Source organism: Malurus melanocephalus, unplaced genomic scaffold, assembly GCF_030028575.1.
Source record: "Malurus melanocephalus ecotype Western Australia unplaced genomic scaffold, MMel_1.1 scaffold_99, whole genome shotgun sequence".
NCBI lineage: Eukaryota > Metazoa > Chordata > Aves > Passeriformes > Maluridae > Malurus > Malurus melanocephalus.
The window spans coordinates 509,114-536,023 of record NW_026623331.1 but is presented as its reverse complement, the minus strand read 5'-3'; the positions used below and the strand labels follow the sequence as shown (position 1 = coordinate 536,023).

Here is a 26,910-nt window from a genome sequence, read left to right as displayed (position 1 = left end):
GTCTGAAACTGCAGGTGTGACCCAGGTCAGGATTTTTGCACAGATTTAGAAGGAGCAGGGTTATTCTGTATCCACAGTTTTGCTCTGGTATATTCAAAGTTGCTCTTAGTTTACATCTGCATAAACAGCAGCCATACCAGAGGCTCAGCAGGATTTATGGGTGTCCTTGGGGAAGTAGTTTATAGACCTGAAACAGACAGCTGTTTTCAGAAAACCTCTAAACAATCAAAATTAATTAATTAAAGGGAACATTTACTTACTTATTCCTTGAAAAAGTTCTTCAATGTTAACAGCATTCTTTGCACTGGTTTCAACAACAATTGCACCTATAGATTCTGCATATTCTTTGGCATCCTTCATAGGAACCTCCCTGAAAAAAAAAATTAAAACATTTACAAATGAAAGAAACTGAATTTTTAAARAAGTTAGTTTTAAGAAAAAATCCAAACAACACCAGAAAACGCCTGATCAGAAGAGCATTAATATGTTCTTCTTCTCTGTAAAAGTAGTACTATTTTTCTTCATATGGCATTTAGATCGTCGTATTCACCTATATAAAAAATTTCAACAAAATGGATTGATCTGCAGATTTCTGGGACTTGCTGCTAAATCCATGCCTTGAGAAAAGGAAGATAATTTAAGAAAACCACTCTTTTTTGTATTTTATGTTTGACTCTGATAAGAAAAGCCCTCTCCACACGCCAAATGTTCAAACAAGGTAGGGCACGACTGCTGTGGACAAAAACAGTAAAATCATTGTACAAAGAAAGCAAGATAACAGGAGCGCTGGTCTTTGCAACAGCAAGGAAACAAGAGATTTTGAAATAAATATGRAAGCCACTGACTTGGAGCACATCAGCAACAGCAATCTGTGAGTGCCAGCTCACTGGGGAAGGACACCATTCTGTGCCATGTCACCAAAGTGGCACCATCTTACAATCACCAGTGGAACGCCCTCATTTTGCAACCAACACTTTATACATCAAAAGCTGGCARATGCAGTTTACAACCTGCAAGAGATCTCTAAACAAGCAAACCCCTTGCTGGCCTTGTATCTGCCTGAGCCAGGTGGCAATGCCAAATCTGCTGCTGTCTGTAACCACCTCCATTCCTGATTTTTGAGCAACAGCAGAACCTGTACCAACTATTTCACCCCACAGCTCCAATGTACCAATCCAAAGACTCCTCACACCATTTGCTCCCACCATGAGTGTGTCAAGCACACCAGCTTGGTGTCATCAGCAAACTGCTGAGGGTGCACTCAATCCCTTCATCTTCAAAGATGAGGCTTTATACTTGATAAAATTGCTCACCTATCTGCAGAAATTCCTTCAAAGTGGARAAGAAATTTACTTCAATAGAGCACCAAGAATTGCTGATACCCTATTAACAACATGAAGGAAAACCAACGTGACCCTTAAGTCTCCCAAATACATCTTGGCAGCTCAAAACTAAATTTTAGATACTAAACAAGGAGAGTAACTTGGTCAATGACTATGAGAAATACATKAATTCCTCCTTACGTTATCTCTTAACTCACAGAGATGGCAGAATCAAACCAACTTGAACTGGGTCAGCTTGACCTCTTTTGCATCTATTCACGCTGGTCTTAAACAAAGCTATCTCTGATATCCAGCAAAACATCTGCCAAAAGCTCTGCAACACCAAGGRGAGATGCCAAAAATGCATACAAACAGCAGCTTGCTCCTTGTGCTCACATTATATTTTTTTTTAAATTCTCTGTGCCCAAAGGCATGTGTATTTTCTGCTCATTGGAAACAATCTGATAAATTGGTGACACATTTCACCGAAAACCATTTTTACTGAAGTAAATCTGAAGACATAAAGCAGACAGAAAATGCATACAGCTGCATGCATTGCATAAACAATCAGCCTTCTGGAAGAACTGTGAAAATATGTGACATATAAGGTAGTCTACTCTCTGTTTTTCCACCATAATCTCTTTCACAGGACCTCACTGGGTAACTTCAGAAAGAAAAAAGATTGGGGGATGCAGAAAGAACAACAGCATTAAAAAAATACTACCAAAACTACTCGTAATTATGGGAGGAAATAAGTCCTCCCATAAAAACCAAAAAGATTAAGAGACATCAGCTCATGGAGTACAATGAGGATCATTCACACAGCAAAACRACTTGTGCAAAGAAGAGCTACACCGGCTGAACAAGAGCAAGAACTGGATGATCAGCAATCATTAAACTACAGGTAGTCTCGTTGATAATAATATGGTGGGAAGATCACAGATCAAAGCTGGTCTGTGAAGAACCCCAGYACTTCCACAACATTTCTGGGATGCAGGATTTTTGTAAGACTTAAAGCTGCCTCTGGTGCAACAGCATTCAAAAGCTTGCTGTCATGGCAAATGCTTCCAAAGGGAGGAAGAGGGCTGGTAATGAACTCATTTGCAGTTGCTGATGTTTGTCACCATCTCCAAACTTACTACTCTTGAGTTAATACGACAACTGTATCGCTGGCAACACTTAGGCAATAAATTTAAAAGTTACTGTCAGGACAACCAAAACCCCTGATTTGTGCTAACTGTTAGGCTTTTGGTTTTATTTTTATAATCATCATTTCTTCTTTTTTGTTCCCTCCTATTTGGAAAGTTTTATTTTTATAGGACTCGGTTTCACCCAGCAATACAGACCAGCGTATCACAAAATCATGTAGGAAATGCCAGTACMTCTGTGTCCCTGGTTCTCAGCCCGACAAAAACCAGCAATTTGCCAAAATCAGGCACTACAGAAAGCAGTGAGTTGCAGCTCTGTGCTGGTTCATGGCTGAGAGGGGCAGAGGGGAGAACAAAACAAAACAAAACAAAACAAAACCCACAGAAGTCAAACCCTTGTGCCAGCCTTGATTCAATAAAGCACTGCAGCACTTGCTCGAAGTTACACACATGCCCCAGAGCTCTGGTGAATCTGGGCCAAAGTGATGATAACAAAACACATGGGGATGTATTTGAACAACCAGAGAGCCTATGAGGTCGTCAGGGGAAAGCAGCAAATATGATCACTGAGTTTGGACTCAGAGATGAAGCAAGATATAATGGACTGATACACAGAATCACTGCTGAACAGCAGAACGTGCTTCCATTTCCTGAAAGGATAAATGCAAAWCCAAAATAGAGCTTAAAAGCAGAAGAGTGATTCTAGCTTCACCCTCATTYCWAAYAGTGTCATCTCAGCTCTTCTGCAGSGGTGTGGATACAACCTTCCCCTTTTACCTAGGAGGCTCTTTGCTTCACAGAACTAACACAAGTTTTACTTGAGGTTATGCTACCAGAAAAACCCAAAAATACACTTTCTACATGCAGAATGATGAGACAGTTTCAATTGTTGCAAAGTAAAGTTTTCAAAGTTCTGTGAATAATATTCTCCTAACTCTTGCACACCCTCCTAGTTTTACACTGCTGGTTTTGCTCATCACTTACTATATTCTGCACCTTCTAATCGAATGGAAGGGAGGAAATAAAAAGAGATCACTTTTCCATTCCAATGATTCAGCAGATAAAAGGATGTAGAGATTGTACAAATACAGARGAAAGGCAATAAAAGAGAGGTTAAAAAAGCACATAATTCAGGTTGTGCTGTCGYTGTTGACATTGTGCATTGCTAGAATGCTGATGTTAGTACAAGTGGCCAAAATTACATATTATTATAACAATGAAGCAAAATTGTTACCTGAARGAAAGAAACAATATAGTTACTGCAATGAAAACAACAACAAAAAAGCATTACCTGATATCAGAAAGATCACATTTGTTTCCAGCGATGGCCATTACAATGTTTTCAGGACCATGTTCTTTTAGTTCTTTCACCCACTTTTTCAAAGTATGAAATGAATCCTACATCAGAGAAATAACAAAATAAGCTACCAGCACACTCCCTGCTGATTTATTTGCCTGTTTTTTTAAAGTAGAGGAGCATAGCTTTGACAGTACTACTGCAATAATAATTATACAGATCACAAGACTGGAAGATCATTTATCTGTCTATGCAATTTGCTTTTCAGGCTCTAGGACATAAGACTTCTTCAAATTAATTCTTGAACTTGGATGCTTCCCTCTTTCCACCTCCACTTGTCTCCACTCCAAAGCAGCACTGAAGAYGAAATTTTCAATGATGAAGAAACTACCCCAGCTCATCCAGTAACTAATTTCCTTCACTTTTAATGGAAATCTAATMATTTGTCTAATTTCACATCTGTCCAGTGGCTTCCTATCTCAACCACTGTCATATTTTTGGAAATATCCAGGAGAGCTTCCACCTGATGCCCACCTTCCTGCATTTCTGCAAATCTGTGGTCCAGTAAACCCCAATTTAGTCATGAAACTGAAGAGAGGTGACAATCCACTTGACTTTTTTTCCCCTCCAAGCACAAAAATCAAACTCTCTCTGATGCTACCCATCTTTTAACAGAATCTTTTCTATTTCTTTACACTAGTGAAGTMGCAGCATTAAGATTACACTTGTTCCTGGAGATTCTAATTATAATGCATGGTTGAAATTATTACTGACAAAGTGATCTCCCAGATATATTACAAATCTTTTTTTTTCCTTCAGAAAAACACATAAGGGTTGTGTCTAAATCAACAAGAGCTGCATCAGTATCACTGATGGTAGAGCACTATCAGTCATTTGGGAACAAAAAGCTCCATTCTGCTTTAATGATTAACTTTGAATATTAAGCATCATAAAGTGAAATATACATTGACCTTCCTCTCCTATTATCCTCTTTTTATCCTGAGAGTTGTTCCACATAAGTTTGGAGAAAGGCTGGCAGAACAAGATTTTATTCTTACAATATATCACAAGATCAGCTGTAAGATATTAAAATCAAAAGAATCAATCCAGCATGATTCACTCTTCCTCATCTTTTCCTGGCAAATTAGCAGTGGAGAACAGCACTGCTGCACAACAGTGACCACCACCATCAGTGACAGATCATTACACTAATGCACTGGGGAGCCAAAGCAGCCCTCTCAACCCACTAGTAAATAATTCACTTGGCAAGGAAGGAATAAAATGCTGGTGAACTGTCCTGGCCATCCATCCATTAGCACTGCCTCTAACTCAGCTTTATCAGCAGGGGTTTCTTCCAAAAGCAGTGAAAGAGGCATTCAGCTGGAATCTCCTAGGCTCCTCTGCCTGAGAAATGAGCCAGAGGAGTTCAGGATCCAAAAATACAATTTTCATTCCAAATGAATGATGTGGAGACAAAAGTTCTTATTATTTCATTAGCATTTTCTAAATTAAGTCATGAGACCTGCAATGCAAACATGAAATGATATGCTTAGATAAAAATAATYAGTTTTAAAATCAGTAATAYGCAAACAACTTGATTTCTACTCAGYTGATAAAGCTAACAGCTGCTTTTTGTGGTAAAAATTCAACTCTACACAGAGAACATAGGTGGTGGCAGGGGGTATGGCAGGATATAAATTCGCTCTACTTGGCCAGAGGAAATCCAAAGAAACTTTGACAAAACGCAGTCTACATGAAATCAAAACAACACAGAAAAAGGACTTTTTTTAAAAAATATTTTAGGGCAGTTGGACACCTCCACCCAGATCTACACAAACTACCAAAGCATGTACACCCCAGAAAAATAAATTCTGCAGTTATGGGGTTTAACTACAAGGTGGGCCCAGGCAGAGGAGATAACCCAGCCCAAAAGCATCCAGAAGGTGTTTTTTACCTGTTTGGTGATGTCATACACTATCACRGCTGCTGCTGAACCTCGGTAGTACATGGGAGCCAAGGAGTGAAACTGTTGGAACACAAACCCCCAACACAAAGTATCATCAATATATCAGAGTTATCACATGCTTTGTCAGGTCACAAAGGCTTGCCATAGCAGGACCACCCGCTTTCTTTCACCCCATACGGAACAGACCTTATCAGTGGTCACCCATCTCTCATTTTCCACAAATACAGAGCAGCCAGACCTCCTTTATCTCTGCTGTTCTCCATCCCACCGAATTTACAAATCCAGCACTTACTGGTTCAGTGCATCTTTTCTGCTACAGGGCATGGAGTTGRAGGACAAGTTTTGACATGAMGATCACCTGCATGTGAATCTAACCWCATGACATATGAACCCCTTCCCSTGGAAAACCAGTCTTGCTTTGTACATCTAAGACTGGATTCAGCTTGCGTTTGAATTTTATAAAACATTGCAAATGACTTGGGCAATYAACTTGTCAGAAAAATCTGAACACCTGTCTTGTTTACCTATCCCATACTACAGCAGATATTTCAAAAAAACATTGATCGTTGCAGTTACTCTTCAGCTTTTTGTTTCAAAGAAAACATTCTTTGAGGGAAAAAAAATCAAGAAATAAATACGTTTGTTATAACAACTGAAGAACAGCATAATTTTCATAATTTASCARTGAATAAGCAGCTGATTTAAAATTYCAGCTTACAATTACAATTAGAGAAAGGAAGTAAAAAACAGTCTTTCTGCTGACTCAACTAAACTTAGTCTCAACCAAACCAAAAATAATCTTTCTTGGAAAATGCATTCAGCCTCACTACACTCACATAGCCATTTTATAATTTATTTTTTTTTAGCTATCTGCAAAAGCTGCACATTAGGCTGCAGCTAGTCAGTGAGGTCAGCTCCTAAATCAAAGATTAGGGCAGGGTGTGAACCTCACAGCCCAGCAAACACACACAGATCCACGTGTTGCACCGCAAACTTCTGCAGATTGCAGGATGCATCTTTTCCCAGAGCTGCAYCTTCTGACAGAGYGTTCAGACCCAGCAGCCTCCCCATYTCTCGCTGCTCCACGTGCAAGGTATCAGAGAGTTTATCTGCAACGCTGCCTCACTCGCCAGTCTGTCAGCCATTCATCACAGATCACACACACCAGCTCAAGGTCGGCGCTCTCTTTTGTAACACCACGGATGCACAGCAGCAGTGACAGATGGTCAAGAGCTGAAGTGTTTTGGGGAGCGAGGCAGGTGGGAGAGCTCATTAATAAGAGAAAACAGCAGGAAAGAGGATGAGAAAAGAAAGAGGAATCAGTCAAGAAGCGTGGTTGGAAGAAATGGGATCAGCCAAGATCCCTGAGGGAGTTGGGTAGACGTGTGCTTTCTGGGGTTTTACTGTGTAGCTTTATTACTTGCATGCTTAATGGAATAAGTGCTTTCCAGAATTTTTAGGCTCCTAAACCACAACAGAAATTTTCAGTATGTTAGAACAGAACAGACCATTTCAGTTGGACCTAYAACAACCATGCAGACCAACTGCCTGATTAATTCAGGGCTGGCCGAAAGTTAAAGCATCTTGTTGAGGGCATTGTCCAAATGCTTCTTWAACACTGACAAGCTTGGGGCACCACTTCAGATAACAAGAAGGGCTTTTTCAAGGATGCTAACAGAAGAGGAAGTCTAMAGGAAACAGTGGACTCATTACTTGTTTTGTCATCACTGGGATGCCACAGCATCCCCACCAAACCCTTGTCTAATCACAAATAATAAATTGTCCCAAATGAGCGTGCTTGAGATTGCCCAAAAAATGCACCACCACACAAGTTGAGGGGGGCATCTTGCCTGGTTGGCTCACTGCATGCCTGTGACTAGAAGTTATCTCCTATAAACTTCAAGAACTTCAAAGACCTTCTCCTCAATATAAATGTTGTGTTAAAGGAGCCTGAAAGTCAGGGACCTTAACTGCGGAGGGTACATCTGACATTGCACGGTGTATGCACATGCCTCCCAGTCCATAAACTCCTGGAAAAAAACATACATACCCTACACACATGCTGATTTGGTCTTAATCTAGATCACATTTTAATCTAGATAACACAGGATTCATGCATTTACAAAGAGCTTTCAGATAACACAAATCACACTTCACAGAAGCCATGTGGTTAAACTCACATACTTCAAATTCCTTCAAGACTGACCCTGAAAGCAGACTGAGAACCCGTACAACATCTTGGGAATTTCTCTCCCTTTCCTTCTGATCAGAACACTTCCCTGTTTCACTGAAGAATATTGCCAGTGTTAGGACAAGAAAGCAAAAGCAATTTAAAGCAAACAAACAAGGAAAATGAACCAAAAAAAAAAAAAAAAAAAAAAAAAAAAAAAAAAAAAAAAAAAAGACATGACAATACACTATGTGCCAATCACAAGAAATCACTGTTTTCTACAAGAAAACAGGAAAAGCCTCTTTGCAACACTGAATAAATCAAGAGAGGCTGAAAAATTTTAACTGCATTTGTTTCATGATCTAATGACAGAGTCTTTAACAAATGTGTTTTGCGAACATTTATTTTCCAATATCATGTAAACAATTATGTTCAGTTTTTCTTTGAAATCAGTGCCCAAAAGCAAAGTCCTCTTGAATGTTTTTCTGGCCTAATTAATTGGAAAAAGAGAGTTGCACCAAACTAATTAAAGGGATACAAAATACTWATCTGCACATTTTTCACCTGCCAAGGACCAAATGTGGGACAGATGCCCGAAACAAGTGACACACAAAAAAGCAGCTCACAAAATTAAATCTCCTGGGAGTACCTTCTGTATTACAAATGACAATGTCTAAAACCTTGATTTTATAGCTCAGTGTTTCTGTACCCAGTAATTCCCAAAAAAATCAGGGGAAACAGGAGCAGTTTGAGATTTGTCATAAGGGCAGCTCTGCTTGAGATGGGTCACCTAAAATGCCTGGGCAGCCACTCCCAGCTTTTCCAAAGGGACACTCAGGTTATATCCCCAAATTTCCAGGGAGTCAGCCCCTCCATAACCCCCAGCCAAGAGCAGTGCTCTGGCAGATGTCACTCCTTCCTGCAGCCAGCAGGAGCCCAAACCTCCTTGGGCTAACAGGAAAAAAAAAAGACCAGAAAGAGACGTCCACCAACTCCCACCATCACAAATAATCACACCCCTAACCCAATTCAAAAGCTGATCAATGTTCAGCCTAAAGGAATTAGTTTTCTTTCTTCATTATACTGCTACAGCTATCATATTACTTTGAAAATTAATAACATTCTAAATTCATAATTACTAAATTACTTGTAATTTGCTTGCACCTCGACTTAGTAAAATTTAGGGATCACTGCTTGCCTTTAACTGAAATATTAATGCCTATTCTGACCAACGTCATCACTCATTAGTCCCGTTTTGGTTTTGGAGAGGTTGGGAACAATTGGTGAGGCTCAGGTTGCTAAACCACACAAGACTCAAGTTGTAGGGCTTTTGGTTGGTTGTTTGGTTTTTTTGGGTTTTTTTCCCCAATTCAACAGCCAGGCTGAAAGAACCACTCAAAATATAAATAAGAAACTTATTTTACCAAAGACATGCCAAAACCCAAAATCAATTACTTCCGGCAGACTTTCAGGACTCTCCTATTTACCACCTATTTAAAGGCAGTGTAGCATTTTGCTTTCTGCTTCCTGTGCAGCTCATCATGTGAGTATTTGGGGTGTATTTGGTACAGGTAACACTTTTCACATTTCCTCTTTACTAGCAGTTAAAAATGGGGAAGAAGAAAAACCATCACACCATACTTGGAACAGAAAACCAAAATCAAGGGAACACAGTGTGAATCACAYCTGAGCTGTGGTAGCAAAAGTCTCYTAACACTGTCTAATGTAACGCTGATTTAGAAAGCAAAACAGAGGCCAAATAAATACAGAAATAAAAAYTACCACTCCTGCTTGTTTATATTCAGGCTGACAAATGCTGCTGAAGACAGTTGGGATTCATTCAATCTGCCAGGCACACCAGGGAACATTAATTCATGTCAGCAGCTCTTTGCAGCATCCTGTGGWGCTGCACCCCGGGACTGGCACACAGCCACAGCAGGGCTGCCTCTTCCCAACTCCAYAGCCAAGGGGGAAAAAGCAAAGCCAAAACCAGCAACTACAACCACCACCTAACTCCTGTACTTGGTTGCTTTTGCTATTCTAGGCTGTAAAGAACATCACCTGCTCTTAGTGCAGAAGGATTATAATTCTGCCTCTAAGCACAGCTGGAGAGGATGAGGGGGCACAGACTGAGCAGAATCACAGCAGTGCTCAGCAAGTGTTACACACTTTGAATTCAGCTACGGTTTTCCTTCTCAGTGCCTTCTCAAGCACCTGCAGGTGCACAGCAGCACAAGATTTGCTTCCTGACAGCTGTGATCATTTGACTACATTTCACTCCCTTTCCTACGAAGCAGCTCTCTGACAACATACATTGCATCYGGGTGGCCAACACCAAACCACTTGGCTCCTCTCAGGGTCGGTCTGAGATCCTTACTCTTCCTTTATCTGGGTGCCACTAATGGCAAGGACAGCCAGAGCCTGTGGCTCTGCTGCTCTCTGACACGTGCAGGTGGTGTCACAGCCCTGCAATTTCCTTCCCCTTCCTGTTACACACACTCACACTTTCTGGACTCATATCGTAAACAGACATCAGTCCCCTGCTCAGCAGGCCATTCCCACACGTCTGCAGGTGATTTTGGGTGTCCTGTTCCTCCTGCCCTTGGCCTTTCCTGCCAGGCCACCCCCGCAAAGCCCTTTCAGTCCTGCCCCAAAACCCACCTGGATTACACTTCCCAAGCCTGGGCATTTACACACCCAGCTCCTGTCACCTTCAAGGCAGTGGCTGCAGCAAACAGAAAACTGTGGTGGAACAGAGARAAGCAAAGGCAAAACCCAAAAGCATTAAACAGATGATCCTGACACACCAGCTTCTAGAACAGGGAGCAATAGAAAATTCCTGACATTCTCAGCTGGCAAAGAGCAAACGGGAAAAATGTTATGCATGAAAGACACTTTCAGATACCATTTAGCGTTTTAAAACCTTGAGTAGTTTATGTTACATGAYTGAGGGCTGAAATTCCAGTTCTCAGGATTTGCAAGCTGAATAAATCAGGAAAGATCTGTCTGTCTCAATCTACAGGTATTTTTTGCTAGTTGAATTGACGATTAAATATAAAGGTATAGCTGTGTATAAAAAAATGAGCATTTTTTCCAATGTCTAAGAATTCTTTAACTGAAGAGGGAAGAATTCCAACATTTTAGGATAATCTTTAAAGTTATTTTAAATAAGCAGAAAACAAATGTTTGTAACACCACAGGAGTGACTTATGCTTATCCCTTATGAAGTTTACTGTCTTTAAACAAAGGATGCAAAAGACACTTCACCAAAACCACAACTCACCATCAAGCTACACATGCTCCAAGTTTGTTGAAGCTTAAGAAAAAACACATTTACATGCATGCCTTAAATGATTTACTGTGCTTTATGCTCATTCTGAAAATAATAAAAATAACATACTCGCTTGCTAGCTGTAATGCCACTTGTGCTCTCACACACATTTGGTAAAATCACCTGTCAGCATTTGGAGCATGCAAGAGGTTGCTTATTGCAGGGAGGTCCTCACACCACACACAATGAACCACCCCCACTCTGAGCTGTGGGAGACCATCATAAGCACCTTTATAACACCACAGAACAAAATTCAGGCTGCGTCTTGCCTGCAGAAACAATTCAAGTCATTGATAGATGGTGTTGTGACACTGTCTCTGCATCACCAGGACAACTACTGCCACTCAGAAAAGAGGGAGCTATAAAGAGCTGTGGACATGTCATCAGTCAGCCTTTTCCTGGAAATGGAGAAGGTTAAAAAACAAAAAAAGAAAAAGCTCACAACTCAGGGTAGTTCCTATTGAGCTTTAAACTGGGCTCAAGTAATTGAGGCTTCTTCTATTAAACAAAATTAAAAGTCCCAGAGTTCAATAAAACAAATTTTAAAAGGACAGAGATAAATTTTCTTGCCCTAGAAACACGGCCTTCAGACTYCCTAACTGTTTGTTTCAATATTCCTCAGCTGGCAAAATGGAAAGCTGGCAGCCACCCAAGGTATTCAAACAAAGCATTGTAATTAGAAGCTACTTAGGGYACCATGAACCAAAATACATGCTAATAAAAACATCATTAACTAACTTGTGAGGAGAYTCCTCTTAGGGGAGGGAATCTTTGTTGGGCATGTAAGTCCTGAAGTCTGTGGCAACAATTCAAAGCTAATGGGGAAAACGTGAGATAGGAGGGAAAAAAGTGACATTTGGGAAACACTGGTGTGGAGGGAATGTGACTGTGAAGAAGAAAATAAAGTGAATTTGTTGGATAGCATACCAACACAAAGCAACCAGGTCCACAGAGACCTGTACTTAGGCACAGAAGGTAGGAGGATTTTGTGAAGTGTGCTGCCAGCTTGTTTCTTTCTAGTCAAGAAAAAGGGAAAGAAAAAAAAAAAAACAAAAAACAAGATAAAAGGATTAAGAAGATCTGTCTCCTTTTGTAATCCAGCACAATGTGAATTTTTCACCRCAAGCCGCATACCCCTCTCCAGGGTCTCCTCCTAAGAAGCACACTCATCATTCACCCCCACCAAGCATCTCACAGAAGCGCTTTTAATCTCCATTTTCTGCTGCATTACTGTGATTCTGCAGCACTGACTCCAAGCTTGCAGTTTCYCAGAGAAAATCATGAACAGGGAAGCAAAAACTCATTAAAAAGGACAAACTCATGAACGAGGATCATGGAAGTGCCACTACTCTTGTTTCCACCTGCCTGCTCCACCATGGTTAAGGTTTGAGCTTGACTTTCCTGGCCTAAGTGAGGCTTCAGCTCAATCCCAGAAGTTGGGATAGGCTGGAAGCTYTGGGCCATCATTGCTGTTCAGGGGGTAATGAGACAAATTAACAGGGGGAGACATTTGCTCTTGAATAGCAGATCAGAAGGAGCAACAAAAGAAAGCAATGRAAAGTCCTGATTAAAGTGAATAAGATATTGAGAAGCATCATGTGTTTGGCTGTAAAATGGGAATGTTTTAAGASAGAGAACGACCTGGACCAGGATGGACCTCACCCTGGGAAAGCTGTCTGCCTCTGTAGCTTGCACTCTACCCCAATGAACTTTGTTTATTGTATCACTTCTGGCGAAGGACTGGGAGGACATTGTGCAAACACAGAATAAAAAGATGGTCCCTGGGCTAATTCATAATTACTAATTAATGACAACCTGTAACGTGACTTATCTGTAATAGAGTCTAAGCAATCTAACAAAGTTTGCGGGTGCTCACTGCTCACCAGTGTTTGACACATACTCACAAAAAAAAAAGGAAAGCAGATGTTTGAAAAATGGTGAACTAAAAAAAAATTGAGAGGAAACATAAGGGACTAGKTGGAAAGGATGAATTTTGTGTCCAAGAGTCAGAACTCAGCCACAGATTTCCTGCCTCAAATGAGTCTCATTTGTTTCAGTAAACATGAATATTACTATTCACTTACTTTTACAAGAGCTTTGAGAGTCTTTAGACTATGTAGGAAAATAGATTAATACTTACATCAAAATTTAACTAACTGAATTTCATATGTAAAGTGCTAAAAGGAAAAGAAAAAGCAAGGGGAGCAGAGCAGTGGAGAGTAAAGAGAGATAATAGGMGAGGAAACTGAAACCATGGGAAAAAAACTGAACTTTTGCTACCTCTTGCAATTAGTCAGTTATCAGCTCCAGACCATGCAGAAATGGAACAAACAAGATTCAAGGGAAGGAATTAGGCCATACTTCAAATATGCTTTTCAAGGTCCATTTTCCCATCATAAATAACATGCTGAATTGCTATGAGCCAACAGATTTCATCAGGGTCACTTTACATCATGCTGTGCATTGTAAATAAAAGCAGAAGCATTTCCTGCACTCAACAGCAAAATCGGTTTTGCCCATAATTCACATACAAGGTATGGAGAATCCAGTAGGATGTATYAGGACTGGCATCCCAGTTTGTATAAGCATCTCATTTTATCCCAAACTAATGTCAGCACAGCTACATTTTTCTATGAAGGGATGCTGTGCCATTTCACAAGTTTGAAGATGTTTTAGAAGTGTGCACAGGTTTTTCCATTTCTCTCAAGTTTCTCAAGACAAATGTGGGCATATATTAAAAGAAACCTACAGCTCTACAGTCCATTACTGCATACTACTGCCACTGAGGCTATTAAAAGGAAAAAATAAAAAAAATCAACCAGACTTACATACAGTCAAGATGAACTAATGCCCAAAAATCCATTATGGCTTTTTTTTCTTTTTTTTTTGAAAAGTCAAAAGGAAAAGCTGATTGATCTGCGCAATTCACTTCACATACGTGAAAAAATTCATGATAAAAACCCCAAGTCGTTAAGGTTGTCAGTGGTAATTTCCAAAACAACAAYAGCAGGCACAAGCCATGCCCATATTCAGTGTCCCAAGCCAAGAGAACCCCAGAGTCACCACCTAAGGTCAGCCCATGGGCTGGAAGTCAAGGCCTTTCAATGCCAATGAAAGCTGCCACACACAAACCTGATGAAAGCAGAGAGGAACTGGAGGTCGTGGGGCACTGCTCAAGTTGCTTTGGGGAAGGTGGCTGACAATCCACACCATGATTTTGTTTTTGTTTTTGTTTTTTTTGTTAAGTGATATGGTCTGCCTGTCTCTGCATTTTGCCCATCTGTGAAAAAGGAATCCACACGCTCGGTGCTTGCTGACCACCTGCACTGCAGAGCCTTGCAGAGATTCAGTAGGTTTATACTCACAAAGTCTTCTGAAGATGAAAGGTTTAGAAAAAGTACATGAACACATTAAGAGAGACCAGGATAACAAAAGCATTCTGCGAACGAACACTCACCCGTTCCTGACCAGCTGTGTCCCAGATCAGAAATTTATGAAGCTCATTCCCACATGGCACAGTTTTAGTCATGAAGGATGCTCTGGAAAGAAGGAAGAAAGAGAAATTTGGAGCATAACTGACACTCTGAATATACGACCTGGAGACCTCAGTGAGTTCTGCTGGACTAGACTGCGTATGGGGAACACTCCAAAACCTTGATAAAACGCCTGCAGAAGTAGAAGTTTCCCTTTTCTCCCGGCTTATGCTACCTATAGATGTATTTTTTAAAGGAAGGGAAAAGCCTCTGAAGTTCAGAGGGCATTTGTTCATGAGTCCAGGAACACAAATGCTCTGCCATTCACTCGTGGCTTCTGATGCCTGCTAACTCCATCCTCTTGGTGATACAGACTGGAGAAAAAGGCAAAAGACAACATCATGAGCCACTTTTCACTTTTATATATAAGACTGGATCTCCAGGGAACACAGAAGTCACCTGCTGGAAAGCACAGTTTTTCTCCCTTTCAACAGGATGAAGAAATTTTCGCAGTTTCTTTTATTTTCCATAGGAAATTAGATATGTACGTCTATGTTTCCAAAGTTTTTTCTTTTAGGGAAAGAAGGTTACAAATTTATAGGCTTCTCTATTACAACAGTTAATTTAAAAGCTGGTAGGAGAAACTGCCAAATTCTGGCAGATTTCAATTTTCCCCATCCTGTCTGGGTACTGCTGAACCATTTTTGATGCAGTAACATTTTTCCTGGCTCGTAAAGATGCATTTGATACAATGCACTGTCATTACAAAAGCACTGAATGACATCAAATGGCATATGACTGAACAAAACATTTCCTGAGAATGACAGACCAGAGTTCTCCTCTACAGCCATCTGCAAATTGCTTGAATTTAACCATGCTGCATTGCTTAACAAAATACTAACTAAGGGAAAAAAAGAAAAGCAGCATTTCTTTGGTTGTTTTCCAGGTGTGTTCTTTCAGTTGTCACTCTCCTCAAAGCAACAAGCAACACTCCACAGCTTCAAAAATAGGAACTTTATAGATCCACAGTGGCTACTGTTGATTGCAAGGATTATATATTTTAAACAGCTGAATAATTTGGAAGAAAAAATCCCCTTATCTCTGCAGACAAATAGTATCACCTGTGTGAAGTTAGCCCTCGTATTTTAATCTTCCAATGGAAAAAAAAATYCCTTTAGTTTTCATAATTATGTTAACAGAGGAAAATAATTTTCCAGTTGGAGCAGAAGGCATTTATTTAGCAACAASTACTTGGGGAAAAAGGATGCTAATGATTTAGAAGCAAAAAAAAAATACTCATGTTGCCATCAATTCCTTCACTGCAAACAAGTGTCCTTCAGCCAGTAATTTCATTCACGACATGCTTCCTTTCCCTCTGTCCATTTTTTTTCCATTCAGTACATTCAGGGAATCCAAAATTGTCCTGGAACTTCTATGTGCAGCTTCCAGCTGAGAYTCCTTCACACAGTGCAAGGCAGAGCTTCAGAAGGTGCAGTCCAACCCTCTGAACAGCACACAGCAATCAATACCAACCCTTCACAGGCAACTTAAAACACCTCTGACACACAGGCCAGCTYAGCCCTTTCCTCCAAATCACTTCTTTCCTAACGTTCCATGTTAGCTTCCTTTCCCATAGATCCATAACTTTAAAATTTTCCAGGTAGCACTGTATTTGGAAGATTTGTCCCGAAGATATTTAAAGAAAAAAAATTCTGAATTTAAATCTACTACAGAACTAACAAGATTCTGATGGTCTGACACACAGAATCTGAGTAGTTTTTAAAAGACACATAAATTAATTATAAATTAATTATACTTAATTTAACTGCATTGTCACTATTTTAAGAAAGGAYAATGTGACACATCCTAAACTTAGACAAAAGCACATCCATACCTGGGAACAGAGACTGTCCATGTTCCAGCCCACCAGGACACTCAAAAAAGGTACTTTCATGGCTTCCCATGGTTTTCCTGTCACTACCCCTTTATGGCATGGCCTGCTCATGGCGCAGATCACAGCCTCTTGGGTCTTGGGGTTTTGGTTTTTGTTTTGTCGAGAGCTTCCCACTTTAGACCGTTTTGGCTGTAGGACCTTAGGATTTAAATCACTCAAGGATCAGGTTTGAAATCCCATTGACCAGTGAAAATTAAAGTGATATTATGTGTGGCACTTACCCGATAGTAGGACTAATGTTATGATCAAAGTGGTCCTGGACAAACCGACAAACGATGCTCGATTTCCCAACCCCAGTATCCTGAAAATCAAAGAAAGAATGATAGTGAGTCATGGAGTCGTATCTAGGAAACTCTTGATGTCAACACTTCACCTGATTTCATTTCAAGAATTAATATTTGACTCTTCCTTCCTGTCCTGTGGCAAGTGGGACATACTACACATTTCAGAAGAAAAGTGAGGCCATGGCTCATCCTTTTCAAACATCAGCATTGGGAATGAATCTCCCCAGGCCCTGCTCCTAAAACTGCCTTCCCTCCAAGCCTTCTATTTTATTGGGCGGAGTTTGCATTCCTGTTGCAAGGACTGCAGTCCATCCAGCATAGCCATTTGTGTGTAAAAGCAAATGCTGTGCTTCCCAACACAGGGCGCATTACCCAGCAGAGCCAGAGAAACCATTCCATTAGGAATGTTGCGAGGGCAGCCCAAGCAAGCTTCCAGAGCAGACTAATAACACCAACATTTCAGCACTCCGACAGCACTGATGCAGTAGAAATAGCCTTTCCATGAACTGGTGCAGTAGAAATAGCCTTCTCATGGCAACACAAACAAGCCTGCTTGGTGGAAACTTTGCAGAGGCTTGGAGTGGTTTTGAAAAGGTAGGAATCCAAAGATTTGGATCCCCAGAGATGTKCAGCTGTCCCTGTACATGCCACGTTAGGGGACTGCAGTGAAATAGTATTAYTTTAAATGCAACACAGCTTACTTTCACCACTGCAACAAGGCAGGCTGATTCCATCCACAGGACTAGCATTTTGGTTTTTTTCCTTCTTTATTTTTTATCATGCACCCAATCAGTAAGGAAAAATAACAGCACAACAATACTRGAATAAAATTCAAAATAACCTGAACAGGCAGGAGAAAACTTGAAATTATGCAGAAATACTATTTTAGGCATTTAAGATACAAACAATTTCCCTAAAATGCAGCATTTTTTGGTCTTCTGTTTTTGCCTAAAGGCTTGGATGGTAGGTAGAACATAAATTAYACAGGGAATTATCAAGGAAGAGGGATAACAATATCACTGTGTCTTCCACAGAATTGCAAAGAGCCTCCTTAGAGACAAAAAGAATGCCAGGAAATCGATCCTGACCTTTCCAAGACATTAACAATGACAGCCCAGGGTCCAATCCAACTCATTAAACAGTCAATGGAAAGTTTTCTATTAATTTCATTGAAATGACTGCAGAAGTACCAGATTGTACCTGGTAGCTCCATTTGTATCCATATTTTAAAATTACTGATTTACACAAAACTCTTGAAAACTGACCATACAGTTTATTAACAGCACTACACACATAATTCTATATCAAAAAAAGAAAAGCAGCTTTTGCCCACATGTAACTACATATTAAAAATAGCACTTCTGCCTCTCCTATAATCAATTTTGCAATACATTACCTTCTTTTTGAATAAGAAAGAAAAACAATGCCTGTATTTACATTTCCCTACACCATGCCAACATGAAACTGTATTGTCATGCCAGTCTTTACAGACAGCACTTATTGGAAAACCATCATTTAAACTCTCATATTTAATTCAAAGCTGTCCTTAGTCAGCTTAAAAGCCATAATAAATGGTCATGCTACACAGACAGTTGTTTATCTRCTCTGTTCAATCAATAGGAAAAAAAGATCAAAGAGAGAAGCAGTGTTTAAAAACAGCCCTGTAGCCTTTGATCAATAGCAGTAACACATCCTGTTACTATTCCCAAATTTTGCCTTCATTATCCATTCCAGCAGACATCGCTGTACAATTACTACACCAGCATGGCAGAACACRCTAAAAAATCTAAAATTTAAAAAACCCTTTGCCCTGAAATCGAGGATCTAATTATTATTCTGGATTTCAAACAGTGTAGAGATTAGAACTACCACTCACTGATTGCAAGGAATTACATTTCCCTCTTGTGGGGACAGCATTTCTGCCACCATGTTTGAAACTAGACATTGACTCTGGTGACCTGAGGATGCTTTGGTTTCATCTGCTTTCTCCAGCTCCCCTGACGGGTCACCCAGAGAGGCAAATGCAATTACAAGAAGAGCCTGGTCTCTGGCAGGGACGTGACAGCCACAAGCCTGGATTAAAGCTTAGCTCATTTTCCTGGAACCTCTTCATCTTTCAGTTCGTGGCTCTTACTAATGTTTCATGATAACGTTAAAGGACCTTTCAAAGTTTCTCTTGCTTTCACATCTCCCAATAAGCACAGCGAAACTCAAGCATATGCCAGGAACACCAGCAGCCCTCCAGAAGCTGAAAGACATTCTTACGCTTTGTTCCTTAGCTTGCTTGCACTACCAAGAGGGCTAAATATACCCCTTGAGTAACCAGAGTGAAACCTATGGGCTTGGACCACAAGTGAAGCTGCTTTTAGGATGAGCTGCAGCCTGGCTTTCCAGGGGCCAGGCAATTCAGTGCACCAGGGGGGTTSAGCTGAAATGAGCACTCCCAGCTTCCCCTTTGCTGCCTGGAGGATGCAAACCACCACCTACCAGACTATAATTAGAGCACAGAGGGGAAGGAAGCAAAACAGAAACAGCTTCCTACTTAAGGCAGTGATTATCATTCCATCACAGGATTTAAAACTACTCAAGACAGTTTTCAGTCCATGTTACTGAAAACTCCACTGACACCCATCAAACAAGGCACTCACCTGCCTGAAAGCAGAGCAAATCGTGGTGTATGAACATTATACAACAACTTGAAAGCAGCTAATGAGACCTTAACTTTTACTGACAACRGGGAACTACCTTTCAAGTCTCTCACAGAAGACAAGGAAAGCAGAGCTGTTGCTTCAAAAAAGTAGAAAAAGCATTCGCTGCTCAGCACTGCATTGAAATTAAATCTCCTTGCTAAGGCTGTATAAACCTTTTCTGCAACCATCTGCTTTGTACTTTACTACATGGTCCTCCTCTACATAAATCTATTTTTTTAACATCTGATGGGGATGATCTCCTTTGTTTTGTTCTTTTTTCTTCAAAGGATTACAGCAGATTTATCAAGCCACATTCAGGTATACAGATGACTTACTTGTCCAATTCTYGAAGTTCTGCTATTACACCCTCTGATCTGTTTTTCTGTTTTTGTTTTACCTGATGTTGGTGTACATATAACATCAAACACACACGAAGGTGTAACATCTTGGCTTATGCAAAAGGTCACAGCGGCACTGRGCACAGTGGATTGGACAAGTTTCAGAAACTGAGAACATGCCCTCAGGGGTTATGTTGCACTTCAAGGAACAGATTCTGCAATTCCTCAGAAAAATCCTCATCCACACAAAAACCAAGGGTTTCATCACTCTACTCAGTGACTCCTCATGATCAAAAGCATACCAATCCATAAAATAGGTTGCAAAAACCGAGCAAATATAAAATAATTATTGTGATTCAAAGAGTATATGAGGCACTCAAGGAACCAACTACATGTTTCGCTTTGTTCCTTTTCTTCTTCACAAGCCTCCCAGCACACTTATAAAATATCAGTTAAAAACCACATTGTAGCGAGATAAGCAAAGTGGGTGGGGTGGGGAGGAAGGAAAGGAGCAGAATGTAATTCACGGTAAGAGACCCACTATTGCTTCACTAGAATAGTGTACCTTCACTAGTAGCTACTCAGAATCTCCCCCAGTCAGCAAAATTGATTCAAACTCTGAAACTATCAAATGCTTCTGATAAATAAAAGGAACCAATACAAGCATGACTAATTCCAGATTTTTACCCTTTAAACCTAAAGAATACATTCTTTCTTCTTTCAAAATCTCTTACCAGCAGATTTAGGCATGAGGATTTTAAGAGCAACAGAATGGAGAGCAGAATGCCACAGAAAACAGCGTTTCCACCCACACTCCTGCTCCYGGGGAACCACCCCACTTGGCCCAACTCGGCTCTCATTACTGTAAATTAGATGAGACTGTATTTCAAGCTAGCAGCATTACAGGATGCTGGCAACTCATTTGCAGGCAAACAACAACTGAGCTGCTGATTTCTTTTGGCTGATTTGCAGCAGTTTATAGGAAGATTAAAAAAAAAAAAAAGGCAAAAGCAAATAAACTTTGATATGAGCAATATATTAAAAGAAAACCATTTTCCGTTTACAAATAGTCAGTCGGTATATTCCTCTATTGTTCCAAATGCATGCATCCCAGCAGAAAAAAAAAATGCGGAAAAATTATTTCTTTAATTTAAATCTGAATGTCTCGTTTCTATCTTTGCACATAGGGCCGGGTCCTCCAAGCACTTTTCCAAATTGAAGCGAGCTGCAGAGCCCTGTAAACACATCCCCTATGAGGCTGTTAGTCTTTAGCCTTGATATTACAGTAGCTTTTAATAGATTCAGGGTCAAGCACTACTACGCTGAGTGAACTAACCTCTTCATGTAATTTTTTTTTTTTTTTTTTTTTTTACATCTGAAATGGAATAAATGTTGAACTCACAAAAAAGATCCACACATAGTGAATGATGACTAAACAGCAGCCCTATAATTATGCACACTGCTGCAAGAGCTTTTTTTGTCTTGACTATGCAGAGCCTTTCTGTGCTATGTTAACACACATGGCTTCTTAAATATGTGTAAAATTAGATCAACCATACAAAAATCCTTTTATGACTCTAGGATTTTGAAAATACAAACAAAACAAGAACACCAGACAGCACTTCATGTGGGGAAATGGCACCCTAAGAATGAACATACTGAAGAAACTGCCTTCTGTCCTTCCACTTGCAAAGTAAGGGAAAAAAAGAAAAAAAGAACATCTGGCTTGTAACCACCACAGATCTCATGACTAACTTCCCATTTCAGCTTTGAAGAAAGGTTGAGATACCCTGGAGACAGGCACCACAAAAATCTGCATTAAGAAGCAATGGAGAACCGACCGCTGTATAAATAGGGATCTGACACACAACTCCTTCGGAAGGAAGTTTTCTCATCAGCTTGAATAAAGACAGGATTAAATCAAATTTACAATCAGAATTTGTAAAAGTGTTTGCAAATTAAAAATGTCTGTCCCTTCAAAATATTTCTCACGACAACTAAGAGTCACTGAGACATGATCTACAGACACAGATCTCATTTTAAATCTGACAGGCTCAAACATGAGTTATTCTTACAGATCAGAAGAAAAATGAGCCCTAGCAACCTGGAAGGTAGCCATACTAAGTATGGTTAGTACAGGTACAGAAGATGTTATTTCAATAATAATATGAGAAACATTTAGACCTTACAAGACTTTATGCCTTCCCATAAGCAAGAAACTAATCCCACAGCTCATGCGGYTTCCACCAAATTCAGCAGGACTTCCCTGCACCTCGCAGCAGGAATTCATCTGCTCCTCCAAGCCSAGCTGTGCCAGGGTTCCCCAAAAGCTGACCTGCCAACCACCCCCACTTGAGAAAAGGCACCACAAGCATTTGGGGGCTGAACCCTTTCTCCAAGAATCCCCAATCAAGAGAAAAAGAGTGTGACCAACACAGTCAGAGTTGATCTAGTGTAAGCCCTAACAAGTCTCTCATGGTGAAGCTTTTTCACCAGGCAGAGAGCTGGAATTACAAAGGTGCTCACACTGATGGAACTCAGGGCTTTTTCAGCCAGAGCCCACCAGTGTGYTGTTTCAAAGCTTTCTCCAGACAGGTTAGCATCAAGAAGTGCAATTAAGTGCATGCACCAGAAACATCTGTGGTCAAATCTGGCTCTCAGTGTACCTTCCAGTGAGATAATGCTGCCTTCTCTCTTCTTTCAGNNNNAAAAAAAAAAAAAAAAAAAAAAAAAAAAGGCAGGCTTGATGAAACACACAGAACGGGGGTGCAGTCAAAAGCTCTCCTGGAAGAGGATCTGCTCAGAGAGGAAGCTGGCTGCTCCTCATTGTTAAGAGAAGCAAAAATTCCTGACTCCCTGTTTCATTTTCACACCACCGGACACTCTTGGATGATTCATCCCTAACCGAAACATAACAGAGGAGCCAGTTTATGCTCAAGATTTCCCAAGCTGAATTCCACTTTCTGTTACACTCATCTGATTACTGCCAGTAGAAGTGCAGAGAGGAAGGAGAGATCCTTGTTTTGCTCAGTGCAGATGAAAACACCTAAATAGATGTGAAGTGACAAAAAAAGGAGAAAATTGTCCTTTACTATCAATGCATTTGGTATTTTATATACCAAAAAAAAGGCACTGAAAACCTTTGCAACTGGCCAGGCAAACCTGAGGTGGAAAGAGTTTAAACTTCAGGAGAAGAAAAATAATCAATTAGTCACAAAAAAATRCAAATGCAGAGGGACCATTCATTGCCGTAGCTCTGTAAAGCGCAGCTGGTTTTGACTTGGCAGATCAGCTTCTGCACATTTCAACATCCCCTCTTTCCACTGTCACAATTGGCCACGCTTTCGTTTTTTTGATTTACAGCTGAATCACCCCAGCCCATTCCCATTACCCACAGCAGGACTTTGATGGAATCTGAAAACTCACAGCAGTGTAATCGCATCTYGGAGCTGCTAAATGGTTTGCATTTCATTAGCTATCATCAAACAAATTGCAAAGCCTGCACTATAAAGTATCGCTGGGCTTCAGCAGGAATGAATGCTCAGCTCTGGTCAAGCCTGGTGTCCAGGAGGAATGTCACTCCTCGGGCAAGTCTGGCACRCAGCACTGAGATATCCAACCTGCATCTTGAATGCTTTCAGGGCTGCCAGTTCTTAACCCAAAGGCACTAAGGCTGAGTACAGRATTATGGCTGTATTTTAAATTCCAGAGGAGGAGGTAAAAAAGCAACAAGCTGAAAAATAAATTAAAGCTTTGCAGTTTGCAGCTTGCTTTAGTCCTCTATGCCTGCCTCTAACATTTTAATCATTACTCAGATGATCAAATGCAGGTAGCATTGCAATACTTTCCATGTCTTATTAATCCAGTTACAGCTGCTCTGGAAGKCTGTGACAGGCAGCTTGAAGTGCATGTGAAACTGCCTTTGGATTTTTATCAACCATATGAACATACAAGGAACAGTTATGCACCACAGATTCCTGATCACAGTTTCCAAGGGCAGTATTTTAATCCAAGAATTCCTSTACCCAATAAACTTTTCACTAATCTTAAACATATCCTTTGCCCTTCCCTGTGTTTGGGTATCACTTTCAGTTGTCTGAAAACACTGCTGTAAAGAGAAATCAAATTGCAGGAGACTGAGGTTTAGAGACACCCCTGGGACTGCCCTGAATCTGCCAAGGATCAGGCTGGTCCAGGGAAAATGAAGTGGTGAGTGGTGTCCAGGAAGAAGTGCAAAAAGCTCCACGCCTTTATACAGTTTTTCCATCTGCAAGATGCATCAAGTGAGCAAAGCTGTCACTGCATAACTGCACAGATGAAAACAAGAGCAGCTTGAAATACAAGAGCAGCTCTTGGACACACATGAGCTCTCAGCTGCTTCACCAACACAAAACTTCAGCCTGAACCAAAGGAATGCAGGAACAGGTGCTCTGAAGCCCTACTTCTGCAAACAAAACACATACATTTCATTCAGGACACTAATGATTTCTGCAAATTACAATTTACAAAATGTGTGGCCTTATACCACTTCAAGGAGTTCCTGCAAAGATCTGGGGAATACTCATCTGCAAAGTAAATTTTTGAAAGGGAAGAACTAGGATCAGAATTGGCCCCCAGGAGTGTCATTTTGCTATCGTGCACTTCCCTGAGTGAAGGCTAATTGCCAAATGAACAACAACACTCACGKTGAATATTGGAACCCAGATGACCACGATCCCAGCACAAACACGTGGATCTCAGTGCACCTCTGTTTTGAGGGGGAGGATGGCCACTACTGGGCTCCTCTGGTGGGTTGATCCTGCCTGGATTGTGCAGTGTCTCACTTCAGCAGGAACCACCACAGTTCTTTTGTTCATCTGTCCATGTGTAAACTTTACAAGAACATCCCTATTTGCATTTCCCTTTGYTGCATTCCCTTCTTTAAACTCATAATATGTGGTAGCAGAGGTATCTTTTGAGTCAGTCAGTATATTACTCCCATCAAGTCAGCATGTCCTATGCCAATTCCCACACAGTAAAACACCCTACACATCATTTCTATTTGCTTGCAGGCCAACACTGGTGTTGCAGAGCACAATTTAGCTACAGAATCACACTTTTTCCTCCAGGGCACATTAGAATTTGATTCATYCCCTCTACACATGAAAGTGCAGCACTTGCTCTGCCCACAACCAGGTCAGTCCTGTTATACCAGAACAAAATCCTTCCTCCTGGCGCTGCAAGGATGCATTTGGCACAGGAATTCTTGGCTCCATTGTTCTCACCTCACTAGCTGTTACATGAAAATAGTTATTTGACTTTACCTTGCAACAGCATTATGGGGATGTCAAACAGAGACAGGTATAAAGCAYTCAGTCAGTACAGTAACAAACTGAACTATTTAAATGCTTTAAGAGAGAGTCAAAGGCTGAGTTTATTTGTTTGGTATTTATATTATCTTCAATACCACCTGCATAGTTCTACTGGCTATTTTAAAACTGAAAAACATGTATCAGTCGTGTAATTTAACGTACCTGACCTCCTGTGGTGGCTTGATACTGCCCAAAAACCAGGTGCCYACCAAAGCCATCCTATCACTCTCCTCCTTGGCTGGGCATGGAAGAAAAAATACAACAGAAACCTTGTGGGTTGAAATGAGGACAGGGAGAGATCACGCACCAACTACTGCCATGGGCAAAATAGTCTGGAAACGGGGAAATTAATTTAATTTATTGCCAATCAACTCAAAGTAGGATAATGAAAAGTAAGAATTAAATCTTCAAATACCTTCCCCCAGCCCCTCCCTTCTTCCCAAGCTTAGCTTTACTCCCAGTTTCTCTACCTGCTCCCCACCAGAGAACTGTCTCTGCCTCTCACTCCTCACACTCTTCCTCTGCTCCAAAGTGAGTCCTTCCCGTGGGATGCAGCTCTCCACAAWCTGCTCCAGCATGGTCTCTTCCATGGGGTGCAGCGCTCCAGGCACACACAGCTCCAGTGTGGGCCCCCACGGATTCACAAGTGCTGCCAGCAAAGCTGTTGCAGTGTGGGCTCCTCTTTCATGGGTTCACAGATCCTRGCAGGAGCCTGCTCCACTGCAGGTTTCCCACAAGGTCACAGCCTCTTCAGACATCCACCTGCTCCAGCACAGTCCCCTCCATGGCTGCAGGTGGATCTCTGCATCCCSGTGGATCTCCRWGGGCTGCAGGGGCACAGCTGCCTCCCCATGGGCTGCACCAGGGGCTGCAGKGGAGTCTCAGCKCTGRTSCCTGGAGCAGYTCCTGCCCCTCCTTCACTGATGCTGTGTCTGCAGGGCTCTTTCTCTCACACATTCTCACTCTCCAGCTGCAATGTGCTCGTGTGCAGTACCTTTTCCCCCTRCTCAGCCATCCCAGAGGCACTACCACCATCACTGATGGGCTCARCCTTGGCCAGTGGTRTGTCCATCCTGGAGCCAGCTGGCATTGSYTCTGTAGGAGATGGGGGAAGCTTCTGGCAGCTTCTCACAGMAKCCACCCCTGCAGCCCCCCCGCTTCCAAAACCTTGCCACGGAAACCAAATACACCTCTGAATGGAAAACATCATCTGATCCCTTCTCTTGGTTTGTCTTCCTTCAGTCCACATCCATTAGCAAAATGTGCACAGTCACCACTCTGCTTGGCCTCAGAGCTGCAGGGAGCCTATAGCCCTGTCCCTTGTGTTCCCAAGCAGTCCCTAAAGTCCCATGCCTGCTGTCCCACCAGTTTTGGTGCCCCGGGCAGTGTGATTACTCAGCATGTGGTTTCCTTCCACACACATCCTGCACACATCCTCCTGTGCAATTAAACTCAGGCCTGCATAGTTGCTCCAGGATCTGCCACACCTGGAGCCAGAGAATGCAGTGCTGCTGGTCCTGTGATTTGTAGGCTTCTCTGGAGTTAGCAAGTTCCTTTGTAGTCACAGACACCTTGCTCTCCACCAG

General features: G+C 41.2%; 1 protein-coding gene across 1 annotated transcript in view; it reads right to left on the bottom strand.

Moving 5' to 3' along the window:
- The window catches only part of RAB31 (RAB31, member RAS oncogene family), a 57,674-nt gene that overhangs the window by 13,859 nt on the left and 16,905 nt on the right, over positions 1 to 26,910 (bottom strand). Inside the window, exons 2-6 of the mRNA XM_057368924.1 lie at positions 16,883 to 16,962; positions 14,692 to 14,773; positions 5,722 to 5,793; positions 3,762 to 3,868; positions 261 to 370 (exon numbers count right to left, since the gene is read on the bottom strand). Of these exons, the coding sequence (XP_057224907.1) occupies positions 261 to 370; positions 3,762 to 3,868; positions 5,722 to 5,793; positions 14,692 to 14,773; positions 16,883 to 16,962 (451 nt within the window). The remainder of the gene's footprint in view (positions 1 to 260; positions 371 to 3,761; positions 3,869 to 5,721; positions 5,794 to 14,691; positions 14,774 to 16,882; positions 16,963 to 26,910) is intronic.